This window comes from Pleurodeles waltl, chromosome 4_1 (assembly GCF_031143425.1).
Source record: "Pleurodeles waltl isolate 20211129_DDA chromosome 4_1, aPleWal1.hap1.20221129, whole genome shotgun sequence".
NCBI classification, from domain to species: domain Eukaryota; kingdom Metazoa; phylum Chordata; class Amphibia; order Caudata; family Salamandridae; genus Pleurodeles; species Pleurodeles waltl.
Window position 1 is genome coordinate 476983037 of NC_090442.1, and position 15427 is coordinate 476998463.

The following is a 15427-nucleotide window of genomic DNA, read 5'->3' on the forward strand; positions in this document are numbered from 1 at the left end:
GAGGCCCTCGTCACCAGATGCAACCCTACACCAACTGGCACTTGTAACCTCTGCCTCCTTTAAGGACCACTACCTAGCAATTTAACATTCCCAAACACATTTCTAGATACATTTCAAACCTTATAACATTATACTCCATCCTATCCATTCCTGGGGGCCTAAACATTTGGTTTGACAAACACAATATGCCCCATTCAAAAGCTATCATCATTGGCCTAGTCCCATTGAACCTACATCAGATTGTACATAATCCCACATACATTGCTGGACACATTCTAGATGTAATTGTTCCCAACCCATAACTAGTTACCATTCAAGGCATCAGAGCAGTCACATGGTCAGAACACCATTTGGTAAATTTCCAACATAAAACATAACAATTCAACACACACAAGACCACCTTACATACATCCACCTATCAACCATGGAACAAACTCAATCTTGAATATTTAGAAACACAACTAACCGGCAACACAGATCTAGACACAATACATTCTGCTAAAAAACTTTAAGTGGCTAACGGAAGCTTTTAATATCCTAATACCACCTAGAAAAAAACAGGACTAAAGAAAACAAGCATCTTGAAGAAACACAAAACTAAAAAAGATAAAACAACAAATCAGAAGGTTGCAATGAACCTGGCTCCAAACAAACAACATTCAAGACAAACTTCACCTACGCAAACTTAACAGAATTTACAAATCATCAATCAAAAAAAGCTAGAAAAAAAAGATACTTCTCAGACAGAATTCAAAATGCTATATCTGCAAATCAAGAATTTTATAACATTTTCAACAACTTTCATCAACCTAAATGCATGGAAGGAACTCATCCCATTACTCGAGAATTCACAGACAAACTGGCAAATCATTACACAACCAAGGCAGATACATTGGACTCCTTTTTAAAACAAAGGAAAAACTCCAGCACCAACCTGTTTTTAAAAATCCCCTCCAAGAGTAAGCAAACCCACCTCTGCATTCCTTCCAACAAATATCACAAAGTGAATTTATGGATCTGGTCAAAGCAATTTGGCTTCTGGCTACCCTTCTGCCCTTGCCCACCACACATCTTCAAGAACATTATTTTATCTACCTCTGCTGCCACACCAGTAAGAAGAATCATCAATAATTCTTTAACTACAGTAATCTTTCCTGAAGACCTTAAAAAGGCATACATATACACATTATTACCAAAAGAAAACAAGCTTGGATCCGCATGACCCCACAACTTCATACCTGTTACAAATAGACTTTTCCTAGGCAAACTGATAGAAAGAACAGCTTTCGCCCAGATGTCACAAGTCACTGAAGATAACTCCATGCTTTCAGACTACCAAACTGAATTCCGACCAAAAAGAGGCACCAAATCTTCCCTCATCGCCTTCTAGAATTATCTTAAAAACACAATAGACCACAATGGAGTTGCTGCACTACTTCTACTGACCCTCTCAGCTGCCCTTGACACATTTGACCATGACACCTTAATACAAAGACTCTACAAAGCCAGCACAGAAGGGACTGCTCTTGACTAGATCACATTCTACCTTCAAAACAGAACAAATGTCCTTCATACTCCACCTTTCTCTTCCAAACCCTACTTCTCAAAAACAGCGGTCCCTCATGGCTCAATCAAATCACCCATCTACATGATGTCATTACAAGCAATTATCAATTAATTTCAACTCACGTTACAGCTATGCAGATGACACACAAATACTCCTTAAACCGGCATGCCCCAAAGACATTGGAAACTCACAAATCTTCAATTGCCTCAGAGCCATTGATTAGTGGATGACATGGAACCATCTCAAACTGAAAGGTTCCAAATCAGAAATACTCACATTTGGCGACCGGAAAAATTATGTCCCACTCAGCACCTGGCTTGCCGATCTGGGATCACTTCCAAAAGTATCTAAGGAAGTTGGAAACCCTGGAATTACCATGGACTTCAAGTTAAAAATGAATGCTTAAGTGGACAAATTAGCAAGATCAAGCTTCATCACCATCAAAACTCTGCAACGCATCTTTCCTCACCTCGGATTTCTACACAAGGTGCAGGCTACAATCTCTTTTGTACTATCTAAACTGGATTTCACCAGTGGCCTCTACCATGGATCATCTCTATCTACTATGCATTCACAAGTCAGCTGCCTGACTACTTATACAAGTAATGCCAGAAGCACACATCTCCCCTGCCTTGAGGGCCCTACATTGTTACCAGTTGCCAGAAGATCCACCTTTAAGCTGCTTTGTATCACCCAGAAACCAATACATGGAACAGGACCATTTTTCATCAGGAATAAAATCACAAAATACATTAAAAAAAGAAACCTCCACTCAAGATTGCCACCCCACCTCAAAACATCATTGTACAAGAAAAATACAATAGGTGGTACATATTTCGGTGTTCGAGCAGCCAAACTATGGAATTCCTTACCTCCAAATATAAGATCCACGGATACCTATCTTAACATCAGAAGACTACTCAAGAGTTGGGTCGTTCCTACATAACCATCATACACAAACAGCAATGGACTGCATATCCCTGCATATGTAAACATATATAATTTCATTTTATGTATTATCTAGACATGTGTATTTCTTTGTAGAAATAGGTATAATACTGTTTTAATTTAAAATATATGCATACTTTTTACGCCTGTTTTAACAAATATATATTTTACTTAAGTATAAATGTATAGATGTGTAGATGTATGTATGATTATATTTATTATGTATATGTATGTATATGTGGATATTATTCTACACTTAATATGTCCATAGGTCATCGCATAATTTCTATATAAGTTGTTTGATTAGATGCTTAAGAGTCTCAGTTTTTATTTCATTTATTGCAATACGTAAATGTCATCTTATATATGTATCTACAACCATTTCACCATTGAAATATTGAGGATAGATAAAATAATGTTATAAAAGTACACAAGTTCACATACTGCAACTCTTAAAAGTTTGTGTTTCTACGTACAACTTAAATCTCAATATATTAAGTTTCTTAAGCATATGGGCGCTCACTTTGACTTTGGCGGTCTTTTGCAAAGGCCGCCTTAAGCTGCGGGAGCCAGAAGACCGCCAGTGCTGATGGTCTTCCACCCACCATATCATGAGTACTGAAGTATTTCTGCCACATTTTGGGCAGAAATCCTACAGTAGTCATGCTGGAGGTCAGAGGCGCATGGGCAGCTCCACCACAGGCCCCACTCCACCAAAATGACTCTACAGCTGTATTACGAGCAGTAATACGGCCTAGTGGTGTCCTGATGGTGGGGCGCTGCTGCTGGTGGAAGCGCCCTTTCCTGTTACCTGGCCGACGACCTCCTCGCCAGACAAGGTAAGTCGATCGACAAGGGAGGGGGGTGTTGTGTGTGCATGTGTGAGTGGGTGTTGTCTGTGTGTGTGCATGTATGTGTGTATGCGTGTGTGTATTGCGTGTGTGTATGCGTGAGTGTGTGCATGTGTGAATGTATGTGTATATGCGTGGTTGAATGCATGTATGAATGTTGAAGTGAATGCGTGTATGGATGTTGAAGTGAGTACGTTTATGAATGTTAGGTGAATGCGTGTATGGATGCTTGTGAGTGTATGCGTGTATTGATGCTTGTGATTGTATGCCTGTATGGATGCTTGTGAGTGTATGTGTGTATGGATACTTGTGAGTGAATGCGTGTATGTCAGTGTTGGTGTATGAGTGTACGCGGGGTGTGATTGAGTGCGTGTGAGGTGTGTGAATGAGTGTATGTGGGGTGCTTATGGGTGTCTGTGTGCCTACATGCGGAGGAGGAGGGAAGGGGCTTGGGGGAGAGGTGCTGTACTAGAAAGGGGGATGGAGGGAAGGGGCACTGTACTAGAGGGGGGTGGGGGCAGGGGGCACTGTTCTGGTAGCGGGGTTCTGGTATGGAGGGGGTGTGGGAGTATTGGGCTTACGGGGGTCATCTGCCGGTGACAGGAAAGAAATTTCCTGTCCTGTCACCAGTAGCCTTTCCTCCTAGGTTTTCACAGAAACCCTGGTGGAAAGCCGGCTCCTAAAACCGCTGTCAGTCTTCAATGGACTGCCGGGTCGGAGATGCTAATCTCTGGCCCGGCGGGTCCAACTGCCATGGCGGTACAGGCAGGCATGTGGCAGGTTGGCAGAGGCCAAACCGCCACACTCATAATGTGGCGGTCTTCACCACCAGCCCGTCAGCGGTGAAACCGCCACCGTGGTCCTGGCGGTCAGAAGACCACCAAGGTCATAATGCGGGCCATAGTCCCTTTCTATGTAATCATGTATCTATATATTCATTACTTTAGTCCTATTGTACAAGAGAGATAAAATATATCAAATATAAAATTAAAAATTACTCTCTCAAAAGCTTTACACTGTCTCACCATCACCTTATACCTCTATCAATCTATCCTCTTTCTTTACTTCCGGAATAATCCCAAACCCATTCTACTACTCTGATCTCCAAAATAACCCTTTCTAGACTTATCCCTCCTCTACCTCTCGTGGCTCATCCCAAACCTCAGTTTACTACTATGACCGTCCATAAAATCCCTACTAAATTCTCCCTCATTTATCTCTCTTTTAACTCATCCCAAACCCCATTTTACTGGCATGATCTCACAATCCCTTTCTACAGACTGCTCCCTCCTCCAGCTCTCCTTTACTCATCCCAAACCTCATTTTGCTACTATGATCTCCCAATTAACAGTTCTGGATTCTTCTTCTCTCCTCTATACCTCCATTATTCTATTCAATCCAACTAACAGACTCACATCCTCCACTCAAATTAAATCATTCTGCACTCATATTCTCCTGTACTAATCCACGACTAATTCTTTTGGGTTCCAGAGTAACCTGCTACTCGCCGAAAAGCGGTTTGATCCCTCATCAGGGGTAGTAAGCACTATATATAAATACAATTACTAAAATGAATCAAAGTTGATAACTTCTTGATTACTTTACTCTGTGACAAAACAAGATTACATAATATAAAACAGTACAAGTGGTAAGGAACCACTTTTACTGTTAACCAAAATTAAACATGTTGATTGAACCACCCTCTGTTTAACAGGCGCAGACACTACTTGAGTCACAACAAGCAGTGAACTGTTTTCTCACTAGAAAAAAAAGGTGGGAAAAAAGAAACAGATTGTCGCCAGTGGTATTTTAATTTGTCCTCTGGTTTTTTTTAAACATTTAGCAGCAGTAAATTGAGCAGTGTTGGCTAGCAGCACTTTGAAATGTATTTTTAATTGCTGCCAGTGACATGTCAGTAAGTACATATTTTCACAGCATATGCAACTGATATTGACAACTTTTATCATGGATGTATTAAAATATCAGCAGTACAAACTGCTTATGCTGTTCAGCCAATACCACCTATGAACTGAGGTCCTGCCAGTATAAATTCCTGCTCAAATCTTTGTAGCCCCTCAGTCGTTGATGTAGAAATCAGGCATTGCTAAAAAACAAGTTGAGAAATTTGCTCTCTAATAGATATTTTCTTTTAAATAATCCAGTAATTTCACTAGGGAGATTCAGGGTTTGGTCTTTCAAATAAAATATAAATGTTTTTTCACAGAACAGTTTTCAGTAGATGTTGGGCCTGGCCCTCTTTGTAGTGTCACACTCAACCTTTTGCCTTCTTTCTCCTATCTCTTTACTGAATTTGTTTTAGCTGGCCTTAGGACTCTATACACTTTACCACTGCTAACCAGTGCTAAAGAGCATGTACTCTCTGCTCAAAATGTTGTAGAATTGGCTTACACCTAATTGGCATATTTAATGTACTTATATGTCCCTAGTAAGGTGGTACTAAATGTACCCAGGACCTATATATTAAATACTGCCAGTGAGCCTGCAGCACTGATTGTGCTACCCACTTCAGTAGCCCTTTAAATATGTCCCAGAGGGAAGGGTGCAATGTATTTAAAAAGAAGTACATGTACATTTAAGTTTTGCATGTCCCGGTAGTGAAATACTCTTACATTAGTTTTTCACTACTGCAAGGCTTATATCTTCCATAACAATGTAATGGCCTTATTACATTTTATAAGTGTAATGTTCAAATGGGAATAGATAACCAGTTCAGGTTTGGTGTCTCTGGAATCAAAGTTAAATCCTAATTTATGATGAAGTCTGTTTTTAAATTACAATTTTGAAACTGCCACTTTTAGAAAGTTCGCATTTTCTTGCCTTAGCCATTTAGGCCCTCATTACAACCCTGCCGGTCAGTGATAAAGTGGCAGTGCCAGTCCTCTGTACAGCGAGTTGGAATCTTGCTGCAACGGGACGTACCTTCCCCCGTAGGTCGTTCCACCTCTTCCTGATAGCATCCCTTGTTCTGGGGTGCTGTCCCATGGCGTTGACCCTGTCCACGATCCTCCGCCATAGCTCCATCTTCCTAGCAATGGATATCTGCTACACCTGCCCTCCAAATAGCTGTGGCTCTACCCGGATGGTTTCCTCCACCATGACCCTTAGCTCCTCCTCAAAGAACCTGGGGTGTCATTGTGGTGCCATGAGTGTAGTGTGAGTGGTGTGGGTGAGGGTGTGTAGGGTGCGTAGGGTGATGTGTTGGGGTGTGTGTTGTAAGGTGTATAGGTGATGGTGGTATGTGGCTCTGGTTGTGTGAGTGCTCTTGCTGTCTGCCTGGTGGCAATTGTTTGTATTCGTAAAGGGTTGTGGGTAATGTGGGTGTGTGTTTTATAGTGGTGTGGGTGTGGTGTTTTTGGGTGCCAGGTGTGTGTATTTTGAATTGTCCAACGTGGGGCTGTTTTGTTTGTGTGTGTGTATTTTGAGCGCAGCGGTATATACTGCCAATAGTTTACTGCCATTGAATGTCCGTCGTGGTGATTCGTGGGTTATAATGTGATGGGTGTAGTTCTGTTGGCGTAATGGTGTGGATTTTGCTACCATCAGTTTATCACTGACCTTTGGACTGGCGGATTTGTGTGTGTGTCGTGGACTCTCGTAGAAATTGAGAAGGAGCAATGTATTTCTCTGCACTGTTGCCGTGGTCCTACTTAAAAATGTAATTTTCTAATTGGGTTTAGACAAGTCCATAACATATTTATGCATTGCATATGTATTGATATGCATTGGGAGATGAAATGCAAGTTTTACAGTGCTCAAAGTCAAAATGGCAGGTAAACCTAACCAGACAAAATGGAGAGACCACTCAAAACGATCTTTTATCCACTTCAGATAAAATGCTATAATCATTTTTCCCCACACCTATATCCCCCGCATACTAATGGGAGAATAGTTGTCAGCCATTATTACCTTGTAGGTTTAGATGGTAAGGCTATTAGCACCCTCCCCTAGCAGAGTTGGCAGCAACCCAGCTCCTGCTTCCTTTCTTCTTAAGGGGATCCTATCCAGCAACACAGTAACAGATTCTTTCTTCAAAATCCAGACTCTGTGTCAGACTGTATCTGCCTTTCCCCTTTCTTCACTAAAGGGGGCTGTATGTTAGAAGAAAAACTGAATTCTACTTTACAAATTCTAGAGCTTACTCAAAACTTTAGAGGGAGGGTAGGAGTTGCCCAGAGCTGTACAGAGTCCACCCAAGGAAGAAATAAGTGGTTGTATCTCTTAATTGGAGACGTTTATCCTTTCATGGAACTACACATTTTTAAAAGAGTAAATCAATGGGCAGTTGGGAACCAAAACAATTCCTCTGCCTTGAGTGGGAATATAATGGTAGCTATAGCCCATAAAGGGAGAATTCTGCTTAACTGGTCAGTTTCCACCATTCATACTGACTGCTAAGTGCACTTTGCAGTATGCCTCCCTTCCTCAGATGTTTGTGATACTATCCATCAGTGTATGAAAAAGGATCTGCCTGTTCCCACCTATGAGATGGCAGTACATCGCATTACAAGGCAGCACCATAGTTAAAGTATGGTTGGTAACTGACATATCTTATAATTTACTTTAGTTCATTTTCATTTTTTTGTAATACTATTAAGTTGGGAACGTTGCACCCTGTGATTTAGACATCACCCAACTCATTGTTTCTAATGATTACATGCATTTGATAAATTAAAATTGTGCAAACTATTCAAAAAATCAATCTGTAAAATTAATCAGTATCTTACATGATAAATAACAAATTTTTTTCTTTCTTTTTTAAAATCTAACATTCTGAAGCCAAGTGATCTTCGAAAACATCGGAGGAAGGTATTTATTAATTACTTTTTAACAGCACACGTTTACATTTTATATCACATACAGCATTTGATGAAAAATGTACTCAATGGTTTCCAGAAGAAAGTTTTAAAATGAAGTTCACAGGCTAACTTCATACAATGGACTGAATGTGATCTAGTTAGAGTGCAGCAACCTTCTAGTTGTATTTGGTGCTCAATTTTAAGTCTGGAGTTAGATGATTGGTTTTATCACAATTAAACATATCATTTATTTACTTTAGAAGTCTTTCTAATCATCCCTGTTTATCCTTTGGTCTGTTTATATATTTTTCACATTTTTCTTCTCCAGAAAGAGCACTCAGCATGGAGCAATGGGTCAGTTCACATCAGCCATTGGCTAACTTCACTGTGAGTGATCCCATTCTGCTCTTCAACAAGGAGTACACCCTTACTCAATAAAGTTCCTTTCAGTGACTATTATGGACCTATTTGCGTTTTTGTTTTTACTTTAATCTTGGCCTTTTCGTTTTGTGTTTAGATCCCAATGTGATAGCAGGGCACATTTTCAGCTTTTGCCCTTCATGTTGTTTTTGATATGGGCACAGGGCACATTCTAGGTTTATCAGTTACTGTAACCTGTTCATGTTGTTGTAAATTTATTTTTGGAGAGGTATTTTTTATTTGACTGGTGCTATTTCACAACATACCCGATTACAACTATTTGACATTGTTGTTTATGTAGGTATCACCGTTTTGGTATGAAACCAATAAAGTACATTTATATCCACACTCCTGTATGTTATGCTGGTATGTATTTAATTGAGGAGTACTTTTATGCTTGAAAACCAATTTAGTTTGTGTTCAGTGCTCCTGTATGTACTATGTGAGTGTCTTTTTTTTTCTCCATTTAGCACTCTTGTACGGTGTACTTATTTAGACATTTAACTACTATATCTGATAGAGACTTCTAGTGGCAGTTCCCTTGCATTAGAATTTCCCCAAGGTGTTAGTCAGGATCTGCACATTTTTCTTGAGCAGTAGCCCTTCCTGCTGTTAGGTGGCAATGGTCGGCTCCGCGTCCATCACCGGGATTTTGTGCTCCGAATATGATGTCATGGGACCCATATAGGCACCACCCCGGTGCGCTGATGTCAGTTCTTTTCTTTCCATGCCAGCCAGCGCAGATCCATAGAAGAGCTACCCCTCAGTCCCTTTTTGACTGGTCCTTTTTGACTTTTTGTTGAAGATTTTTGGGTGTCTAAACTTCGGTGTCAAGGATGTTGTCAGAAAAGACTGGATTCAAGCCTTGTGGATCCTGTCATCGGACAATGTCAATGACAGGTCTGCACCTCATGTTCTTGTGGTGTTTGGAGCATGATCATGACCTGAAGTCATGCTCCGAATGCCGGTCCATGAATCCGAAAGCTTTGAGGGAGTGGTCCCAAAAGATCATTACAGCCCAGTGCTCAGCTCTGCATTGCCCCCTATCGCAGTTGAGAGGAAGGTCCTGCGAACGGTCACGAAGCCCCCATTCTTCATCATTCAGCTCCAAGTCCACGTGGCGGTCGGGTAAGTCAAAGCACAAAAAGAAGTCGACTTCTACCTGTTTGTCGGAAAACGTGATCAGGGAAAAGGAGCATAGTCGTTCCAGGCTTCAATCCTCCGAGCCTGCGTCTGGGTTGACTCCTCATCTACCTGAGTTTCCAGGAGCCTGCAGCGACCCCTGCCCAACACCATGAGATTTATTGGGCCATGCCCCTCATATTTGAGGAGTCAGACTCTGCCGGAGCATCATCAGGCCCACGGAGTCCGCAGGGGCCCCCTTGTGTTCCATGCCGGTGGCTTCAGCTGTAGGAGACACTCATGGATCATTCCTGGATCCAAACCGGCATCCATCGTAGCAACCTTACCTTCCCAAATGATGGTTCTGACATTGACGCTCCTGATGCCACTGTGCCTATGGTCGGTGTCAACTCCATCCTCATATGGAGCTGGAATGGCATCGCACGACACCGATTCCAACTTTGACACGGTCTTTGCTACCCAGGTCAGATCGTGACCCTTAGTCTCTTAGGTTGGGGTATGATGAGGATTGGTAGGGGTCGCTGGACCCTTTGGAATACCAGCTAGAAGATCTTATGGACTGGCGGATAGACCTGGGTGAGGTCAGTGGTCTGGACACTTCCCCTGACACTGGCATGCTTTCTCCCCCCATCTTGGCTAAGGAGGAGGGAGCATCCTACTCAATGGCAGTGTGCAGAGGGGCCATGGTCCTGGGCCTAGAGCTGCCTTTGGTGGCAGTAGGGACTAGTCACCCAGGTACTTCAGCCTGGGGCTTCCACTTTTCAGCCCCTTTTGCCGTTTAATGAAGCCCTCACTGATGTTCTGCTGGGGTGCCTGGTTAAAACATAGCATAGGGGCTCCTGTGAACAGGAAAATTGCCCGCCACCAAGGACCCGATCCAAATGATGCAGTGTTCCTAACGCAACACCTGACCCTGAGAGCTTGGCTATCTAAGCCTCCACATCCCCAGGTGCATTCCCTTCTGCGCCCACGGATAGGGAATCCAAGAGGGTGGATCAGCTTGGGAAGAAGATGTTTTCTTCCTCTAGCCTGGCATTACAGTCTGTGACCACCACTTGCCTTTTGGGCCATTACATCTATACTCTATGAGACACGGTTGCACAGGTGCTGCCACAGGTCCCAGAGGAGGCCCAGGCCATTCTCTCCCAAGCTGTTGCAGCAAAGTTCACAATATGGTGTAGGCTGGATACGACCGACTCACTAGGCAGATCGGTTGCATCGATGGTGGCCTGGAAGTGCAATGCCTGGTTGAGGATGTCCGGCTTTTTGAGGGTTGTCCAATCCACCCCTGTGGACATGCACTTTGATGGCACCCATTTTTTGGGAGACAAAGCAGTCTTGGCGCTCAAGTGCTTTAAGGAGACAGAGGCTACAGCCAGATCCCTTGGCCATGCAGCTGCCCCTCGCACCCTCAGTCTGTTTTTTGCCCCTTTCATGGCTATGGCAGTGGCACCCAACCATGTCCGTTCTCCTCCAGCCACCGTGCTGCACATGCTGCCCAGTATCTCCGTGGCCGGGGACATGGGATCCAATGTCCTAGTGGATCTAGGAACCAGCAGTCTAGCCTGTACACCATCCGCCCTCTGCAGCAGCCTCCAAACATTCCTAGTTTGACTCTTCCACACAAAGGACCAGTCACAGGTTGGATTCGCCATCACCTGCGCTGGTGGCAGTCGATCACATCAAACAGGTGGGTTTTGCAAGAAGTCCAAATGGGCTACTCCCTTCCCTTTGAGACTACCCCTTCATCCATGCCACTGTCCTATGATTGCATGTTGAAGGATCACTTGGCACTTCTCCGTGAGGAGGTTATGGCTTTCTTGGCCCAGGGTGCCATACAGAGGGTCCCTGTGCCAGAAGTAGGTCATGGTTATTACTCTCCGTACTTTCTGGTGCCCAAAAAGGATGAGAGCCTCCACCCTATCCTAGCCCTTTGTTCCCTCAATTTCTTCCTCAGGAAGGAGAAGTTCAAAACGCACACTCTGGATCAGGTTCCAGCTGCCCTGGACCCAGGAGACTGGATTGTAGCGTTGGACTTGCAGGACATCTATTTCCATATGCCTGCCCTGCCTGCCCACAGATGTTACTTCAGATTCATGATAGGCCACAAGCAGTTTCAGTTCACTGTGCTCCCCTTTGGCCATACCAGCACCCCTCAGGTGTTCTCAAGGTGATGGCTGTGGTCACAGCTCATCTGCGCAGATTAGCTGTTTGTCTTCTTCTATCCCGACAACTGGCTGTTAAAGGCAGGCTCACCCAGGCTATCGTCTCCCACCTACAGACAATGGCAGACCTCATTCATTCACTGGGGTTCACTAAAAACGTTCTGAAGTCACACCTGACTTCTTCTCAGATGCTGCCTTTCATTGGAGCTGTTCTAGACATGGTGTAGTTATCGGCTTATCCTCCTGAGCGGTGAGTCCAGGATATTCAGGCTCTGATACCGATGTGTCAGCCTCTATCCTGGATTTCGGTGAGACTGACTCTGGGGCTGCTGGGCCTCCTGCATCCTGCTCATGTCACATGCCAGATGGCATATGCAGTCTCTGCAGTTGGACTTGAAGTTCCAGTGGGCGCAGCATCAGGGGAATCTCTCTGACATGGTACAGATCTTGGAGGGAGCTGCATAAGATCTGAAGTGGTGGCTCTTGAACCATGAATGGGTCAGAGGCAGATTCTTCTCCCTTCCCAAATCAGATTTGACAATAGTGACAGATGTTTCACTCTTTGGGTGAGCACATAGGATGGGGCAGAGATCAAAAGGATCTGGGCTCCATTTCAACCTTTTGCAGCTCAGGGCAATCAGACTGGTATTGGAAGCATTCCTTCCCTCTCTCAAAGGAAAAGTACTGCATGTGTTTATGGACAACACCTCTGCCATGTGGTACTGCAACAATTAGGACAGGGTGGGGTTGTAGACCCTTTGTCAGGAAGCTCTGTGCCTCTGGATATGACTGGACTATCAGGGCATATCCCTGGTGGTTCAATATCTGGCAGGCTGTCTGAATGCCAAAGCGGACAAACTCAGCCGACATTGCCTAGCCAATAACTAATAACTAACTCCATCTGGAGGTGTCATAAGTTCTCTTTCAGCAGTGGGGAGAGCCTTGATTAGATCTGTTCGCCTCTGCAGATAATACACAATGTCAGCAGTTTTGCACGTTGGAGTTTCCAAGTCAGCATTTGCTCGGCAACACTTTTCATCTTGAGTGGAGCTCAGACCTCCTGTATGCCTTTCCCTCCATATCTCTTCTGCCAGGAGTGTTCAAGAAGATCAAGAGAGACCCAGGCCCAAGTTATCCCTGTGGCTCCAGACTGGGCATGAAGAGACTGGTATTCTGTATTGAGCATGGTCACCAATCCTCCGATCAGACTGCCCCTTTGTGAGGATTTCTGTCACAGCATCAGGGGAGGGTTCTCCACACAGCAGCAGTTGACAGCATTTGACCTTCCGCCCGCAGTCTGTAACGTTATCTTGAGAGCCAGGTATCCCTCCACCAAAACGGTATATGCCTGTCGATGGAACATATTTGTGGCATGGTACGCAGACAAATCTGTTGACCTCCTCTTTGACCCTCTTTCCAAGGTCCTCTTGTTTATACTTTATTTGGCCGAGAAGGGCTGTGCTTTGGGCACCCTCAGTGGTTATTTGTCTTCCACCTCTGTATTTCTGAGATTACCTGACCAACCCTCTTTGTTTAAATCTCCTATTGTCAGTACATTCCTTAAGGGTCTTACCCATTTGTTTCCTCCATCACCATTTATAATGCCCCGATGGGGCGTGAATCTGGTTTGTTCTTTCTTAATGTCCTCTTAGGCTTCTGATGTCAAAAGCCTTCCCTGTGGCTATTACATCTGCCTGGGGGATGAGAGAGCTGTAGGCATTGTCATTTAAGCCACCCTACCTTTCCATCTACCCTAAAAAAGTGGTGCTTTGCACCAGAGTTCCTTTTTGCCAAAAGTGGTCATGTCCTTTCAAGTAGGCCAGTCCATCAACTTGATTAGTTTTTACGTACTCCTTCATACTTCTAAGGAAGAGGAGAGATTTCACCACCTGGATCCAAAAAGAACGTTGGTGTTCTACCTTGTTCATACCAAAGGGTTTTTAGTGAATGATCAACTTTTGGGTATCTGGGTGCAAAGAAAGGTTGGACAGTGCAGAAGAGAACCATCTCTAGGTAGTTTGCTCCATATATTAAAATGTGTTACGCATTGGTTAAAAAGCAACCCCCAGAGAGTTTGTGTGCTCACTCCACCAGAGCGACAGCTGCAACTACTGTTTTATCACATGAAGTTTCAATCCTGGACATCTGTCAGGCAGCAACATGGGCATCACTGCCCACGTTCACCAAACACTACTGCCTGGACAATCAGGTCCAGAGGGGTGGGTACTTTTTCCAGTCGGTCCCGCAGGACTTCTATGTATGATCTTGGTTTGCAGACCCACCTCTTTGGATGGCATTGCTTGGGTATCTATTCTAAGAAAAGGATTCTGAAACTAGAAATCTCTATCAGATGAACAAGTTACTTACCTTCAGTTGCGCTTTATCTGGTAGAGACATATGCTAGATGCAGATGCCTTACCAACCCACCCATCCTTCCCACTATGGAAGCTGATTTCTAGGAACATGGACTTCCCTTTCAGGGCTCTCGTTCTGTCACAACAGTGGTCAGTGTTCTTCATGGCTCCTCGCTTGTGGTGTGGTAATTTGTGAAAAAAACCTGACATCAGCACACCAGGGTGGTGCCTTTATAGGTCCTGAGATGTCAAATCAGGTGCGCACTATGCCAAATATGGACGCAGAGCTGATCGACTACACCAAACTACCCCCAGTGGTACTGCTCGAAAAAATGTCCAGATCCAGACTGACACCTGGGGAAAATTCTAAGGTAAGGAATCTGCAACTAGAATATGTCTCTCTCAGATAAGATGTTACCAAAGGTGAGTACTTGCATTACTACTTGCTGTATCTAATTTGTTCAAATTTCCCATCCTTTCTGCTGGCTGATGAGTGGAGAGTGACATATTTTCTTTCTTTTAAGTACATGAAATAGTTTATTTTATTGAAGAAAGTGTTTTGCGGATTATATTCGTTCCTTGACAATTGCTTCATGTAAATAATTATTTTTTGTTTTGTAATTTATATTTTTCATTCAGGAAAACTATTTGAATGTTGCATATTTAATAATGCATTTATTATGATTCTGATTTCAATGTAGTTTCCTGTTTGTGTATTGAATTAGCACCTTTTCTTACAACTAGTTTATGGATGAAAAAAATATTCTTTCACGCATACATGTGCAGATACGTTTTTATTTTGACAAAACACTGAAAATCCTTTGCCTTTGACTGTCTACCCACTTATCTATCTATCTATATCTATCTATCTATCTATCTATCTATCTATCTATCTATCTATCTATCTATCTATCATTTTAAACCTACAAAACCATAAAAGTTCACCAGTTATAGTGAGAGTTACTTCAAGTAACTATAACTCGTGCCCTAAGGTAACTATAACTCACGCCCTCACAATGCACTGTTAATGACCCCACAAATTACGACACTCATGTCATCTTTGATAACATCATTGATTATATCAATGTAATATATGTAGTAAAATATTTGACGAAAAAACTGCATTGGCAGGGTGTGAGTCATAGTTACCTTTGGACACAAG

General features: G+C 43.2%; 1 protein-coding gene across 6 annotated transcripts in view; it reads left to right on the forward strand.

Moving 5' to 3' along the window:
• The window catches only part of PPFIA2 (PTPRF interacting protein alpha 2), a 1804029-nt gene that overhangs the window by 1420294 nt on the left and 368308 nt on the right, over positions 1-15427 (forward strand). For all 6 annotated transcript variants that reach the window (XM_069228760.1, XM_069228762.1, XM_069228763.1 and 3 more), the window contains one exon: positions 8164-8193. In XM_069228760.1, the coding sequence (XP_069084861.1) occupies positions 8164-8193 (30 nt within the window). The remainder of the gene's footprint in view (positions 1-8163; positions 8194-15427) is intronic.